Below are 16,416 nucleotides of genomic sequence, written 5' to 3'. Positions count from 1 at the left end.
GAGAGAGCCTTTTTCTCACTATTTCTTATTCTTCTTGGACATGCTATATTAACTGTACACCAGCACATGCATGATGAAATTAATTTATTTTTCTTAAAATAAACCAAGATAGTCTCTGCACTTTGCATTACAAATAAATGCATCAGTGTACCTGATTCAATTTAATCCATATAGTGTTGATATAGCTATGTTGATCTCAGGATATTAGAGTGATAAGTTGGGTGAGGTAATATCTTTTTTGGATCTGTTGGTGTATAAGGTCAAAAACTTGTCTCTCTCACCAACAGAAGTTGGTCCACTAAAAGATACCATCTCACTCACCTTGTCTTTCAGTTTAATCTGACAGACACTTTCATGATCTGTCAAAAAATGTACAATAAAATTCAATCAAACTTGAATACCACACAAAATGCATAGAATTCCACAATTGAATTTCCACATATTCTATTTTCATGAAAAACTGCTTCACAAGAACAGCCTGACTTCAGAAGCTGTGAGCACCCACTACTCCCATCGGTTCCAGTAGGAATCATGAATGATCAGCACCTCTGAAATGTAGGCCATAAATCTTTTTCTTGTGTAATTTTATTCTGATGTTTTTCAGGCTACAGAAGTCTCTGAATATCTCATATATTGGAAAAATTATGAAAAAATACCGAGGTATCTTTGTAGATATTCAAAATGTAAATGTGCCTGCTTTTACTACAGCCTGATTCCTCCCTGTAAATATTCTGAACTTCATGTCTTGTTTTACCAGAAGTTTTCAAAGAAAATTGTTTACTTGTTTGTTTTTAACTAAGATTTTAGTCATCTCCTTTTGCAATCTCCATTTGCAAATCCTTTTCTTACTGACATGCAGCTGATAACTGATTGAACTTCACCATAAGAAATGGGAGTTAATTTATGAAATGCAATAATATACAGGAGACTGGTGTCATTTTGCAACTGCTCAGCATAAGAACACACATAGCATTACACCAGTGTACCATACCAACCTGAGGAAAACAGTGGTACTGCAGAATGACAATACGAAAAGTCGCACTATTGCTTGTTATTACATTATAAAGCCACTAACAACTCTTTACTGAAAAAGTAGAGGCAATGCCACTAATACAATCCCAAGCAGCAGCAGCTTGGCTTTGTAACAGATCTGTAGCCATTCACAATTTCATATTAATAAATGAAGATAAAACTTAGGTTTCTTCTATTCTAGAGGCATAGGGCACTATCACTTGAGCTAAAGGAAAATCTCCCTAACTCTAATAGGATTTGGGTTAATGGCACATACACCTGGGTCTGGCATTCATTCTATCCAGCTGAGAGCAGTGATGCACATACACACTAGCTAGTATATGACAGTTTATCTCAGGATTCAAGTCTAGTTTCATTAATATCTTTAGCAGGAAACTCCATGTAGTCTTCATTCTGCAGGAATATGGCTACAGATACTACGGCCTGATCTACACTTAAAATTTTGGTCAACATAGCTATGTTGCTCAAGGGCATGAAAATTCCACCCTTCACTGATGTAGCTATGCCAGTGTAGACACAATAAGGTCAACTGAAGAATGCTTCTGTCAACCAAGCTGCCATTGTTCGGGGGGGGTGTCCCCACACCGAAAGAAAAAACCCTTCCATTGGTGTCTGTGCTATGGGGTTATGCCAACCTAGCTCTGGAGCTGGAGCTATGCTGATATAGTCTCCACAGTGTAGACGTGGTCTACGTAAATAAACCCTACTCCTCTTTAGGCTCAATTACACTTCTAGCATTTTCTCTTTAAAAGCCGTCTCTATCCAGGGGTGGACAGATCTGGGCTAGGAGAAGGCACAGGAAACCTTGAAACTTGGATCAACGGGAGGCTAAATTGCCACAATCACAGGGAAGGGTTCCAGGTTCAGGACAGGGTAGGCATTGCTAGACACCTGCTTGTCTTGTCCTGTACCAGACTGTATGGGGCTGCTGAGAGGATGTTCAAGAGGAGGAGCTTGTTTTTAAAGGATACCACCTCACAGTGTTGATTTATGGTATAGAAATATGATTCGTATCACAGTGAATGACAATAAAATTCTTCTCAATAGCTCCTTACTGGGCATGGAACATTAGGCACCAAATACTTGTAATCCCTTAAATCATAGAATGGATAGTCATCCAAAGGGAGAGAGTGGGATTTTGGGGGGGAGAGGTGGGATGACAAAAGTGGGGATGGAGGAGTGAATGTAGAAGAAAGCATTTGAATACATAAATGAGTGGCAGGACGAGAGGAACATGGAGTACCTCTAGATGGGACAGTAGGTTATGTGAAAAAGGTGGAGGCAATGGGTAGTTGAGGGAGGAAGAGTTGGTGAACCTTTGCTGGGAGGAAGTGTCAGGTTACCTCTACACTAGCACTTTTGTCAGTATAACTTACATCGCTTAAGAGCGTGAAAAAAACACACCCCCGTGAGCGATATAAGTTACACTGACAGATGAACCGGTATGGACAGCGCTAAGTTGGTGGGAGCCACTCGTTGGGTGTGGTTTAATTATATCAACAGAGCTCTGTCCCATCTGCCTAGAGCATCTACAAAGAATATTTTACAGCAGCGCAGGTGCATCAGTACAGCTGTGCCGCTATAAGCTCTAGTGTAGACATGGCCTTAGTCTGGGGGGGGGGAGAACCAAACTTTGATTCTTGGCCCTCGCTAGCCTTACTGTGCCCCTGCTCTCTAGCAGCGTTAGGCCTTGCTGACCTCTTGCAGGAGTGGAACTACTAAAAATAAAAATCAGATTAAAAATTGTGGAATTAACAAGACACATACTTAACTCCCCTGTTCAGTTAACTCATCTCTGCCTCCCTTTTTCTGTTTAGCATGCAACCTCTTCAGACGGGGCCTCCTTTTCATATCTGTCCATAGGGTGCCTAGCACACTGTGGTGGCTTATAAAAACGTTTAATAATAATCTTCACCCCCAGAGCTCATCCTGCAACCCTCTCCTCAGAGAAGATGAGCTGTGCTATCTATTCCACAGACGTAGCTGAGCTATAGAGATTATCTTCTTAATGAAGTCACACACCTTTGGCAGATCCCACTGTTGCACAATGGCCTGTATTTAGGAGGAATGTTTAAACAATCATTTGGAGAATTTAGACTATATTTTGGGGTGTTTCAACACTTTAATGGCTTCCAGTGACATACTTTGGCTTTTAAACATAAAAAGTTGGATTAAGATCTTGCACTGAACTTTGGAAAGAGAACTTTGGAAAGAGAACACAAAAGAACAATATTTTATGAGGAAAAATGTATGCAGTACGTGTGATAGTGTTTTATGATATTATGTGTAGTATTGTTTTCAATGAAGAAATGTGACTTTTACTTAACATCAGTTTGTCAGATAGTTACCTATTGCTGTCTTTAATGATTTGCTGTGCATGTTATAAACATCTAAATGCAACAGTTTTCTATTACAGTTAGTCCTTCTATGTTTTTTTTTATGTCACATTTTTTTGGTTGTTGCAGGGCTCTATGCATTCAAATCTTAGATCTGGTTTATCTCACTGGATCCTTGGCTAAGAGGATTTGACAAAGAGACACTCAGCTTCTCATAAGCACTGAGATATCAAAGCATCTTAGAAATATCTAGAATAGTTACAACAGATTGAGGTAGATAAGTAATGATTCTGCACAGGAGCTAACCTGGAACCTGAACCTTAAGTGGTTTTCAGGCTCTCTCTCAGCCTTCATGGAAATGGTCTTTGTCCTTCCCCACACTGTGACATTTAATCCATGTGGTCTTTTTCATCAGCACGAGAGAAGTGAAATGAAGGACCCAGGGAAAAAATGTGGATGTACAACTTCAGAAAACAAAACAAAACTGGAGCACTGAACCACTTAAACAAAGCAAATATTTGGTTTAATATCTTTCAGACAGAAAACTACATAATGGTTGATTTGTTTATTACTTTCTCGCTCTATCTAATTTACATTAAGTACAGCATACTAATCTATATATTATTCTTGTGCTTGAAAAACCTGGACCTCCTGGAATTACAGGTTCAAATCCCAGCCTGTCTGCTTTCTAAGATACAATAGTTAAGTGGGTACCACATACTCTAAATGTTACTTTCAGATGAGACTTAAAAACTGTCTGCTCTGCCTGAATATTAAAGATCCTATAGTACATTTTTTGTAAGAGCGGGCACTCCTCAAGTTGCTTTGGCTAATATTTGTTTTTTCTCCACTATTGTGTTGAATGTTTTTTGATAAACATTTGTCTCCCTTTGCCCCAGAGATGGCTGCATTTAATTGGTGGTGAATTTATAGGCCCCAGTACTGCATGTGGATCTGTATGGGAGGTCCCTTGCACCATATGTTGTAATCCATCTGAGGATTCTTCAAGATGAAAGATGCTATTTGAATGTAAATTAAGAACATAAGAACTGCTAAACTGGGTTAGACCAATGTCCATTTAGCCCCATATCTTTTCTCCGACAGTGGCCAGTACCAGAGTTTCAGGGGGAGTGTACAGAACAGGGCAGTTGGAGTGGTGCACCGTTGTCTTCCCCACCCAGCTTCTGATAGTCAGAGGTTTACATCCCTGAGGTTGGAAGCAAGAGGTTGCATCCCTGACCATCTTGGCTAATATCCGTAGATGGACCTATCCGCTATGAACGTATCTAATTCCTTTTTTTACCCAATTATACTTTTGGACATCATAATTCCCCATAGCAATGAGTTCCATTGGTTCATGGGAACTCAACTGTGTGTTGTGTGAAAAAGTACTTATTCTTGTTTGTATTAAACCTGCTGCCTATTACTTTAATCAGGTGACCCCTGGTTTTTGTGTTGTGGGACAGGGGAAATCACATTTCTGTTTTCACTTTTTCCACACCATTCATGATTTTATAGATTTCTATCACATCTCCCTTGGTCAACTCTTTTCTAAGATGAACAATCCTAATATTTGTAATCTTTCTGGTATGGAGCCATTCCATACCCTTGATCATCATTGTTGCCCTTCTCTGAAACTCTTCCAGTACCACTATATTCTTTTTGAGAAGGGACAAACAGAACTGGACACAGTCTCCAAGGTGTGGGCATCTCATGGATTTATGTAGTGGCATTATGATATTTTCTGTCTTATTTTCTATCCCTTTCTTAATCATTCCTAACAATCTATTAGCCTTTTTGACCACTGCTGCACACTGAGCTGAAGTTTTGTGAGAACTATCCATGGTGACTCCAAGATCTCTTTCTTGAGTGGTAACAGCTAAATTAGAACCCATCATTATATAGTTATAGTTTGTTTATTAAATCTTCATATAGGGAAGAATAATTTAGCTGATGTCAGCTAATTTACAGTGAGGTCACCCAGCCTGTGATCCTGCACTGCTAAGAAACTGCCCCCTTTATGGAAAAATCTATGGACGTGATAAAGAACTGATAATTTTTTCAACAGGTGTTTTTATCTTCCTATAGAATTTAATAGAGAATTTCATCTCTGCTGTAGAGTTCTCTAAGATGATTCTAAGAAGCTACTTTCCATTATTCGTTTTTATCTCATTCTCATGTTCTTTATTAAGTTATGTATGTTTTTAGAATACATAATTTTTGTAGAACTCGATTGTATTCCTACAACATTTTATAGGATTTTTTAGAAAAGCCAGGTTGGAAATTCTTGAATCTGGCCCCCTGCTCCTAAAGGCTCAAATAATGCAAACACTCCCACATGTGAGTAAAGTGCTAGCAGGACTGGGGTCTTCTCCACACCAGAAAATTGAACCAATGGAATCTAAAGTGTGAATTCAAACAGATGTAGTCAAATGGGTGCAAATCCTTTGTGGATACTCCTGTTTGGTTTAAGTCAATTGGGAAGAGGTTAAATTAAGCCAAAATAAGCCATTCTGAATTATAAGAATGTCCATACAAGGGACTGTACCAGTTTAACTATATTAGTTAAAAAACCTATTAAAATTAAACCAGTACATTTTTCAATGTTGACAAGGTTCAGATAGAAGGAGCATCACTGAAGCAGCTACTTTGGCCATCACATGAAAGTGGAGCTGCCAATTCAGGACATCTCCAAATGTTGTTATTATTCAGTACAGCTGGCTGTAAAATTTCACTTAAAAACAAAATTTTGACAAAAATATTTTCTCAACAAATCACACACAAAAATGGTTCCCATTTTCTGACTTTTAAAAAAATTAAACAGTTTTTATATAAAGCAGAAAAAATGTTTGAAAATGTTCATATTTCCCTTACCTCTCCCCCTTTGCAACACACAATTTTCTGACCAGCTCTTTATGTATAGTGGCAGCTCACAGTATCCTACTATATTGGTACTTCATTGATTCACTCCAAAATGACTACATAATAACGGCCATACTAGGTCAGATCAACAGTCCTTCTAGCCCATATCCTGTCTTCTGACAGTGGCCAATGCCAGGTACTTCAGAGGGAATGAACAGAATAGTCATCAAGTGATCCATCCCATTGCCCATTCCCAGCTTCTGGCAAACAGAGGCTAGGGACACTTCCGCACATGGTTTTGCATCCCTGCCAATCCTGGCTCATAGCTGTTGATGGACCTATCCTCCATGAACTTATCTAGTTCTTTTTTTAACCGTTATAGTCTTGGCTTTGACAACATCCTCTGGCAAGGAGCTCCACAGGTTGACTGTGCATTGTACGAAGAAATAATTCCTTTTGTTCATTTTAAACCTGCTGCCTATTAATTTAATTTGGTGACCCCTAGTTGTTCTGTTACAAGAAAGAGTAAATAACACTTCCTTATTTACTTTCTCCATACCAGTCATGATTTTATAGACCTCTAGGATATCCCCCCTTAGTTGTGTCTTTTTCAAGCTGAAAAGTCCCAGTCTCATTAACCTCTCCTCATATGGAAGCTGTTCCATACCCCTAATCATTTGTGTTGCCCTTTTTTGTACCTTTTCCAATTCCTAATAATCTTTCTTGAGATGGGTCAACCAGATCCGCATGCGGTATTCACGATGCGGGAGCGCCATGGATTTATAGCGGCAATATGGTATTTTCTGTACTCGACGCCTCAGCGTTGCTTTGAAAGGAGGGCAAAACGCCTGTTTGTATAGAATAACCAGCCCTGACCTCGGGGCAGCCTCTCCCCAACAGGACATGTTATCACCCTGCTTGAAAAAGGGAGCCCCATCCAGCTCTCCTTGCCCAAGAGATGACCTAAGGCCTTGATTGCTTGCCTGGGTTTCACCGAGCGGGGTAGAGCTTGGGGCGGAGCCTCTTGAGCCCCGGGTCCAAGGAAGAACACGACCCAGCTGGTGGAAAACGATGCAGGTGAGACAAAGCCACTGCGGGGCAGCCAGTCATCAGCTCCTTCTCCTCCGCGCCGCGGCCGGACTACAGCTCCCAGCAAGCCGCGGGAGCGCGTGAGGCCCCGGGCCCGAGGGCAGTCTCGTGCTCGGCGCGCGCGGGTTTTTTTTCCCCCCCTTCTCCCGTCACTGACTCCGGCCCAGTCCGCTGCGCGGGGTGGCGGGGGAGGCGTGGTTGGCTCCGGGCTGCTGCGGCCGAGCGCGGGTGGCGAAGCAAGTGGGGCGGCAGCGGCGGCGGCGGCTGAGGCAGGCGGCTGCAGCAGCGCCGGCCATGGCTCGGGTCTCGGCGCCCTTGAGGGTCTGCATCGTGGGCTCGGGAAACTGGTGAGTGCGGCTGGCTCGCTCCGGCTGCCCGCCTGGAGGAGCCACCGCCCCTAGCGTGTGGCCGTGCCGCTTCCTCCCCGGCGGCGCCGCCGCCCGCCTGGGGGCCCGGGCAGAGATGAATTAAACCCGGGCAGCGAGAGCGCCGGGGACTAGGGCATGGCCCCAGCCACGCCCCGCTCTTTCTCTGGGCCCGGGATAAGTATCCCTGCCCCGGAGGGGTGGATTTTAAGGCTGGGTGTACAGCTTCCCCCAGTGGGGACGGAGAGTTTCCCCGCCTCCGTAAATTCTGTGTGGCAAGGCCCCTGGGCCTGAGTCTCCCCCCTGTCTGGCCCAGACTTCAGCGAAGCTGTTTGTCAGTGACAGCTGCCGGGAGTGGGTTTTCGGTGCCATCATTTGGGACGTGGGTGTGTAAATGTCTGTAGCAAGGTGCAACCCGCTGGCGACACAGACCCATTGTCCCTTACTTGTCATCCGCGTTGGCTGTGCGGTAGGAATAGAGAGACACCACAGCCCTTGGTCCCCAAACTCTGCTCCCTTCCAACCCGCTCTGAACTTTAGGGGGTCAGAGCCACCAGTTGGGTTTGACTTTTGCAAAACCTGAGCAACCTTGTTGTGGCTCATCTCTTGTTTCAGCGAAACCCATTTTGTGCCTAGCTTCTGGGAATCTTTCCAAATGGAGTTGTCAGTTAGTGGGAAATCCAGGATGCGATGTTTGTTTTGTAAAGAGTCTGTCGGTTTTAGGGTGGGTGTGTTTAATGAGGGTGTATTTTACTTCTGTTAACTTTCAAGAGAAAAAATATGGTTGGGGCAACGCTGCCACATAGGAAGAGCAAACTTTGGATATACTGGGCCCGATCCTCCACTCTATTGCTTTAGTTCTACATCAGATGCTCCACTGAGTCAGTGGCATAACAAACTAGAGAATCAGGCACCCTGTTTTGTCCCCCAGCGCGAGTTAAACTTTTCTGTACAGAAGTTACAATAAGATATTTTTAACTCGGCATCTGTTGTATGCCCATTTCTGTCAGCTCTTATGTCAATTGGCAGAGACGTTAAAGACATTAAAGATTCCATTTTCAGTAACTCATTGCTGGCTGTGTTCCTGAAGGATTTTATCTTTGTAGAATTCAGTCCTCAAAATGGTGAAATATGGATTTATTTTATATAGTGTTTTTTATATACAAATTGTTTGCCAATGCATCACACAGAAGAATTACAAGACACTGGACAATATACTGTATCAATAATCTCTTTAAAATCAAGGAAGGGGAGGTGAGAGCAGATGGACTTCAATTTCCTTCTTGTTGTAGAGCATAAAAGACTTAATAAGATGTGGTTTTATTGCCAAATCTGCCCTTGGCTTGTCACCTTGGACAACCACCTAATGTCCCAATATTGCTTCCATTGAAGGCAATGAGAGTTTTGCCATTAACTTCAGTGGGAGCCATACCATACCCTTGACCATTCTGTGCCTCAGTTTCCCACTTTTTTATTCTTGTTTTACCTCCCATCATTGTAAAGAACTCGGATCTCTGTTGAAAAGTGTGAAGTACAAAGTATTATTATTTATATAAATGTATCTTCACAGTTTGTCACTTTAATGAATTTTAAAAACAGGATGCTGCCAGGGATGACTTATGGCTAGCATCAGTTAAACACTGTTAACCCACTGTTAAAATGCTGCTGCTGTTCATCTTATGTAACTGCTTTTTAATGTGGCCACTGTGTTGCAACGTTTTGGAAGTCACACAGTGCCAGGTCACATGGAGTTTTGTTTCTGTTTTTTGAGGGAGTGACGGTTGACCAGCTCAGTTCATAACTTGGTGCTTGCCTTGTACTAAGTTGTAAAATTAACCTTGTTCTATAGAACGCTACATAACTTTTGCTTTTGCTTATTTATTTCCTTTCAACTTGTCAGTCTCAGATGTGAAGCATGTAGGAATCTTAGCTAATTAAATTAACTGGTTACATATGGTCTATCCTGAAACTAGCGTGCATTGAAGTGTAAGAAGCTTCATTGAGATTATACCGTAGCTACAACTGTGTGGTTATAGCTTTAATTATTTTTGTTGTAGTTACTAATTGGATCAGCTCAGTATACAAGAATTGCCCATGTATATGCTGACAGATATTTGGAGGGCAGAATAATCATATCTGCTAAATTTTGAGAAGAAGGGATTGTACTTCCGGTGGTGGGAATTGTCATTAACCTTTGGGCTAAATTTATTGAGAAAAGTTTGCCACACCTCTATTAAAGATGAAGTATGTTATCTGTGAAGGGATGGAAGAAAGAAAAATGAATGAAAAAGGTTTTAATCTAGCAAATGTTTTGATAATCAACTATTTTCTAACCACTTCTTTCATAATGAGTATTTCTATAATCCTGAGTATATTTTTCCCCACAAGAATCAAGAAGTGAGAGATCTTGACTAAGGCCCTGATTCAGGAAAGCATCTCAGTTCAGTTCTTAAAATTAAGTACGTGCTTATGTGCTGCCCTGAACTGGGGCCTCTGACCCTGATTCTACAAATGCTTATGAGCAGTGAACTCAGTGGAACTACTCATGTGTGTAAGTGTTTGCAGGATCACAGCAGCATCTTTCACACCTTGGATCTTGTTTTGTCTTTATATATATTTTTAGATTAAAGGAATGAATACCAGTGCTATAAGAAGCAGTTAGTTTATGCATGTGAGTACTCTGTTGAACTCAAGACTACTTGCAGGAATGGAGCTTAATTCATTTGGTGGCACAAACTTAACATGCATGACACAAAATACAACATTCAAGTATTTTACTAGCTGTGCATAGGATAAAGAAGTGCCCCAAAAAATCTCACATTACCGTGCCTTTCACGGATTTCTGCCACATGTGTCAAATTTGCCTGTAACATAGGGCTCTTTATATGGATTCTGGAATGATTAACTATCTGCATCCCACCTCACCTACTTCTTTCTGATAGTTTCTACCCTTTTCTCCTACTACAATATCACTCAAAAGAAGTCAGCACTGCATTCTGGTGAGTTACCTTGATAGTCCCCAAATGCCCTCTTTGGATATGTCTGAACTGCAGTTAAAAACCCGCAGCTAGCCTGTGCCAGCTGATTCAGGTTCATAGGGCTCAGATTAAGGGGCTGTTTAATTGCAGTGTATGTAGATGTTCTGGCTGGAGCTGCAGCCCGAGCTCTGGGACCCTCCCACTGGAGGGTCCGAGAGGCCAGGCTCCAGCCTGAGCCCAAACATCTACATCGCAATTAAACAGCCCCTTAGTCTGAGCTCTGCCAGCTTGAGTCATCTGGCACAGGCCAGCCACGGGTTTTTAATTGCAGTGTAGACAAACCCTCTGAGAATGTTAGAATGCTGCAGGTTCTAATTCTTTTATGGTTTATGTGAACATTTGCCATCACTGGGCAAGGGAGAGATGTGTGAAAGGAAGCTAACTGGGGTACCCCCTTATGTGTGTATTTGACCTGCCACAAAAGGCTTCTCTCCATTTCAGTATCAAAAACTTAAAAATCTATCCTGCCCTGCTTCTGCCTATGTACTTTTCCAAATCTGAAGGGAGGGAAGTACAACTGTGATATACCATAAAAGGTGAGAAACAGGAGAGAAAATGGTGTAGGTTTGTTCAATGGACTTCAGGTGTGATTATTATTTATTTCATTAAACAGGTCTTTGTTATAGTACCTGGCCAGAACTTTGCACTTGCACTAAGGAGGAGTATTGCTCTTTAAAACTGAGTTACTTTGTTTAATGCCTGAGTACTGTTATCTTTCACTCGGAAGGTATTCCTGTTGTGATTTATGAGAGGAACATACTGGGTTTGCCTGTGCAACTGAACTACTGTAGGTACAAATATTGTAGCTTGGCCTATGCTGCCAAAACTATCTTACTAAAAACATATCAGTAAGTATACCAATTCTTTTGCTTGGCAGTGTCATGAATGCACTGCAAGCCAACTCAGGTAAGGAATGGACTTCAGATTCCATGTTAGTTTTAGGAAGTCTGAGTATGCAGATTTGCATGTTGGGTAGAAAGGGGGTGGGAAACTGCTATCTCACTCTGTTTATGGCATTTAGATTCCCAGTGCCATTCTTGTGACTTTGCCTAACACGAGAAATGAATTAGAAGTGAAACACTACAATGAAACAGGAAGCAGAGAAATCAAATTTTAAAGGGTTCCTGAACACAGGAAATCAAAGATCATCTTATTCATATTACATTACATTACATTACTACCTAACTGTTAAATAATAATGGAACATGTGGTGTGAGCAGTACACACTGCAATTCTGCAAAGACTTTGGAGGTTCTCAAACTGGGGGGCGGGCCCCTTTGGCGGGGGGCGGAGTGTATTCTGTGGGGGGCATGAGACACGTTAGGGGGAAAAAAACTTACTGTGCACATTTTACCCACTGTCATGAATAACTAGCCAAGCTGATCCCTCCATACAGATCAGATCCTCAGCTGGCGCTGTGCATTGGACTCGAGATGGCGCTGTGCATTTGGGTGTATTTCTGTTAAGCTTGCATAGCATTATGCAAAGTCGTTGCCATCAGTACTTTAATCTGTTTCCTACGACGTGGTGTGCACATTTAATTGCAAGCATCAATCACCAAGGCAGTTTTCCTTTTGCTCTTATTACAATGGATCGTGGACTCTGTTTCAATCAATGTCTTCCTGCTTTTCATATTTTAGTGAGAGTTGCATGTTGATTTTTCTTTATCAGTATATGTAATTGTGTGGCAGGGGAGGGGGTTGAAAACTACTTTAGACACAAAGAAAGGGGCGTGATCAAATAAGTTTGAGAAGCACTTCAGGGAATGGTACAAAAAAGCAAAGCAAAAACCACATGCACACTTAGGCTGATCTAGAATTAATGTATTTCTCTATCAAAAATGCTTGCAAAATACTTAGTGGAGATTAAGACCAAAGAGAGAAATGTATCAGTCTTTATTTAAATTAAACTTGATGTTTTGATAGTCCCTTCCATTCAAGAATCACAAAACACTTCACATACAATACATCTCTATGATATGTTAAATATTATTATTTTCATTGCATAGATTCTCTTTATCTTAATACCCTAAGACTTAGGTATTAAGATAATGTCTTCGATCTGACAGCAGTGAATTTGCCGCTGTCAGTGATCTATCTGGATCGATTGAGCGGTCAGGGAAGACCTGCTCAATCGATCCAGAAGTTGACACGTTAAAACCACACCCTCAAGTGGCGTAGCGCTGTTTCAACGGGAATGCATTTCCCATCAGCACAGCACAATGAAGATGCCGCGTAGAAGAGGAGTTACAAAATCGACGGGAATTACGCAAACTACGCAGAGTAGCTTGTGTAACTCCCATCGACTGCCACCGAATTTCCAGGTGATTGTAGACCTGGCCTTAAAAGCTAATTTTCATTGCCTTTTCTAACTCTGTAAGCAAAGTAAATTAGTTAGGACAGTAACTTGCCTTATGCCTTCAAGGATGTAGCAGGTAGGCAGTGCAGCATTTATGTTAGCTCTGGTAACATGCTCAGGGCCTGTATGTCGCCTTCCAGGCTCAGGGAATTTTATAGAACATGCCATACCGCTGTAAAAATACTGTATTATAAAACATTTTCTTGCAGCCTTTTAAGAATAACATTTTTATGATTTGATTCAACAAGAATTATGTGCAGTCAAAACTTTTACATGGCATGTTATAAATGTTTCTTATGCTTCTTACTAAGTAACCACAAGGACTGTAATAGCCAACCCTTACTGCTACATTAAAAGCTCTTATAGAATTAATCCAATTCACTACAAATACTCTGTTTTGTAATAAGCCCTGGCTGTTAGGAAATCATGCTAGGGGCATATATATGGCTAAACTTATAAAGTTAAAACAGTATCTTGCCTCTTAATATGCAGCCTTTTAAAGCACACACCTTGTTTCCTGCTCCCACACCAATCAAGTTACTTTTGATGTCCTCTCCTTAGGCTATGGGGCAGGTAAGGACAAATGGGAGGATGGAGAAAATTATAGTAAGTACATAAAAACCCCACACATGCACTCTCATATCATGAACCCAAGGCTGTTACAGAGTAAGAGAATCTCCTACTCTACTTTTCCCCCTCTTAAATAGTTCCTGTACCTGACCACTACTATTGCTTGCAACTTTCCCTACGTAATGGAATTCTTGGGGAGTTTCACTGTTGTCCAGAAAGTTCTGATATTGGCAGTAAATTTGACTCCAGAATCTTGTTAATTTAATTCTGCTGCTGTTTGGGAGGGAAAAAGATATGAGCAGCACTGAAACTGTATGTCTGTAAACTCCAGAAGATGGCACTGCATCAGTTCACATTTGGAAGATTGTCACACTATAGATTCTACAACCTTCACTTCTGGTCTTAAACAGAAATTGATATGCTGCAGAGGCTGATGGCCTAGGGCCCCCTGCCAAAGAAAATCTCCTCTTTACCATTGGCAAGAGGATTTTAGAAAACTCTGTGACCTACCATTGAATTTTTCAGTTATTTAGAAGTTGTATGTTGCTTCCTACTGCTGCATTGATATATCAAAAATATATTTTTGAATTTGTGCATATGAAATTATTGAACTCCCCTTTCTTGTGTGTCTGAGTTAATGACTCAAGATTGTCAAAATAACACTCAACTGATAATTTTAGGTTAAATTCCAATCAGAGATTAATACAGCACTGTACAGAAAATACATTACCACCCTTTGTTGTCAGACTGAGTTGGATATGTTTTTCCTGCATCTGAAAGAGATTCGCAGTTTTCATTCCCCCACTAAGTTTTCATATCAGTATCATCCGTATATAGGGTGTCAGACAAAGAAAACCTAGTTGCCAAGAATATTCTCCCAGAAAGATATTTTGTTATGTCATTTCTATACATTGTCAGTTTACCTGACTTTTATGTGTGAAGGTATGATAATTTACAATGGGGAGGACTAACAATTGTTCAAGTTAAGTGGGTCGGGGATGGTTTTTTTAAACATCTAGAGTTGTATAGACATGAAGGTGCCCCAGAGTTATTAAATACAGCATAATGAATACATTCCTGAATAGAGTTACTTATTGGTCAAGGACCAGCGTTCTGGGCCTTAGAATTCAGACATACTCTTTGTTGAAGATAAAGATTCTAAAGAATGGTTAATATATAAATGAATCAAATATACAGAAAGTAAATATTAATCATTTTAGTTCTAACATTTTTAATTTAACATTAATATTTACTAACCCTGGATGTCTGATAAGCAGAAGAAGCAATTAGAGGGGTTTGAGTAAATGTTTCAATCCACTGAGTTCTTTTCTGACTGTATTTGTTTAAGCAAAAACAACATATATGAATGATTGGTGGATTTTTTTTCTCATATTATAGTTCAAAATTTTTAAATTGTAATTAGACCAATTGCCTGTTCGGGGGGAGGGGAGGTTAAGTGAACTTTTTTTTTTTCCGGAACAAAGTTACTATCATTTTATCATTTTTTCTCTTTTCTTTCCTACAGGGGCTCTGCTGTTGCCAAAATAATAGGCAGTAATGTAAAAAATATGCAAAAGTTTGCTTCCATGGTGAAAATGTGGGTCTTTGAGGAAAATATTAATGGGAGAAAACTGACAGATATCATAAATAATGAACATGAAAATGTAAAATATCTCCCTGGATACAAGCTGCCAGAAAATGTGGTAAGACTTGGAAGCTAAACTTGGCCTATTTTTTTTTTTTTTTTTTTTTTTAATATATATAGAGAGGGGGGAGCGGTGTATAAAAATTGCTTATACATAGTCAGAAGTGAGGTAGGAGATTGTTTCATTCACTTTTTTTGTTTGCTTTTTGACATACTCTATTTTGTTGATATGGGCACAATCAAGGGTTTCAAAGAGCTGAGCTCTCTAAGGTAATGCCTCTGCCCATAACTACCATAAAGATTTGGCCTAAATTTTGGAAAGGAACTGACTGGCAAGTTTGGAAGAAAGGTGGCATTGCAGATCCTCTGGAAGTTCACTACTGAAAGCTGCATTGAATTATAGGCTGTTCACTTGTGTAGTCATTTATGCCAGTGTAAAATGTTGCCAAATCTGAGTGGTGGCATTTTTTTCACTCAGTTTGCACTGGTGTAAATGACAACATCATGTGGTGGGCAATCACTAAGCTTGCCCAGAAAGAGGTAGAAGTGGGAGAAGAGCAGCAGCTGACAATTGAGTAGGCAATCCTAAGGGTTACAAATTGCCTGTAGTTAGATTATGGTTCATTTGGTGCCATTGAAACCTAAATCCTGCACCAGTCTCCTAATCTGAAGTAATTTCCTTTTGTCATGGACTAGGGAATCCTTGGTGTTACCCAGGTTATTCGTGTTCATTACCCCCATCAGTAGTGTTTGCAGAGTGCACTGTGCTGTCCCAGAACTCATTTCTGGAGCCTTTTGTTATTTCGAGTGTTGTTAAAGCTGAGGACTACTTTAAGGTCCTCATCACTTGCTGGAAAAAGGTGAAGTCTGACAGGTGGCTTGGAAGCTGATCACCTTCTGTTTTTTGTGCTTAAAAGGTTTTGTTTTTCTTTTTTAAGAACATCAGAAAGCAGATGTAAGAGGGCCTGATGCGGATTTTTTTAAAACAGGACATGTCTACATTACAAGCACTAAAGAGGCAGAGGTGCAGTGCTGCAGCTGCGCTTCTGTAGCATTGTGGTTTAGACACTTGCTACAGAGACGGGGAAGGGGTTTTTCCATCGCTGTATTAAATCCACTCC

General features: G+C 40.8%; 1 protein-coding gene across 1 annotated transcript in view; it reads left to right on the top strand.

Moving 5' to 3' along the window:
• The first annotated feature begins 7,452 nt into the window (after window positions 1-7,452).
• GPD1L (glycerol-3-phosphate dehydrogenase 1 like) overlaps window positions 7,453-16,416 on the top strand; it is a 30,728-nt gene continuing 21,764 nt past the window's right edge. Inside the window, exons 1-2 of the mRNA XM_067561841.1 lie at window positions 7,453-7,666; window positions 15,176-15,353. Coding sequence (XP_067417942.1) covers window positions 7,614-7,666; window positions 15,176-15,353 — 231 coding nt within the window. The 5' untranslated portion in view covers window positions 7,453-7,613. The remainder of the gene's footprint in view (window positions 7,667-15,175; window positions 15,354-16,416) is intronic.

Source organism: Emydura macquarii, unplaced genomic scaffold, assembly GCF_026122565.2.
Source record: "Emydura macquarii macquarii isolate MOO-44397 ecotype Brisbane River unplaced genomic scaffold, CSIRO-AGI_Emac_v2 contig_2422, whole genome shotgun sequence".
Classification (NCBI taxonomy): domain Eukaryota; kingdom Metazoa; phylum Chordata; order Testudines; family Chelidae; genus Emydura; species Emydura macquarii.
Note: the sequence above shows the minus strand (reverse complement) of the source record. Positions and strands in the feature narration are given on the sequence as shown.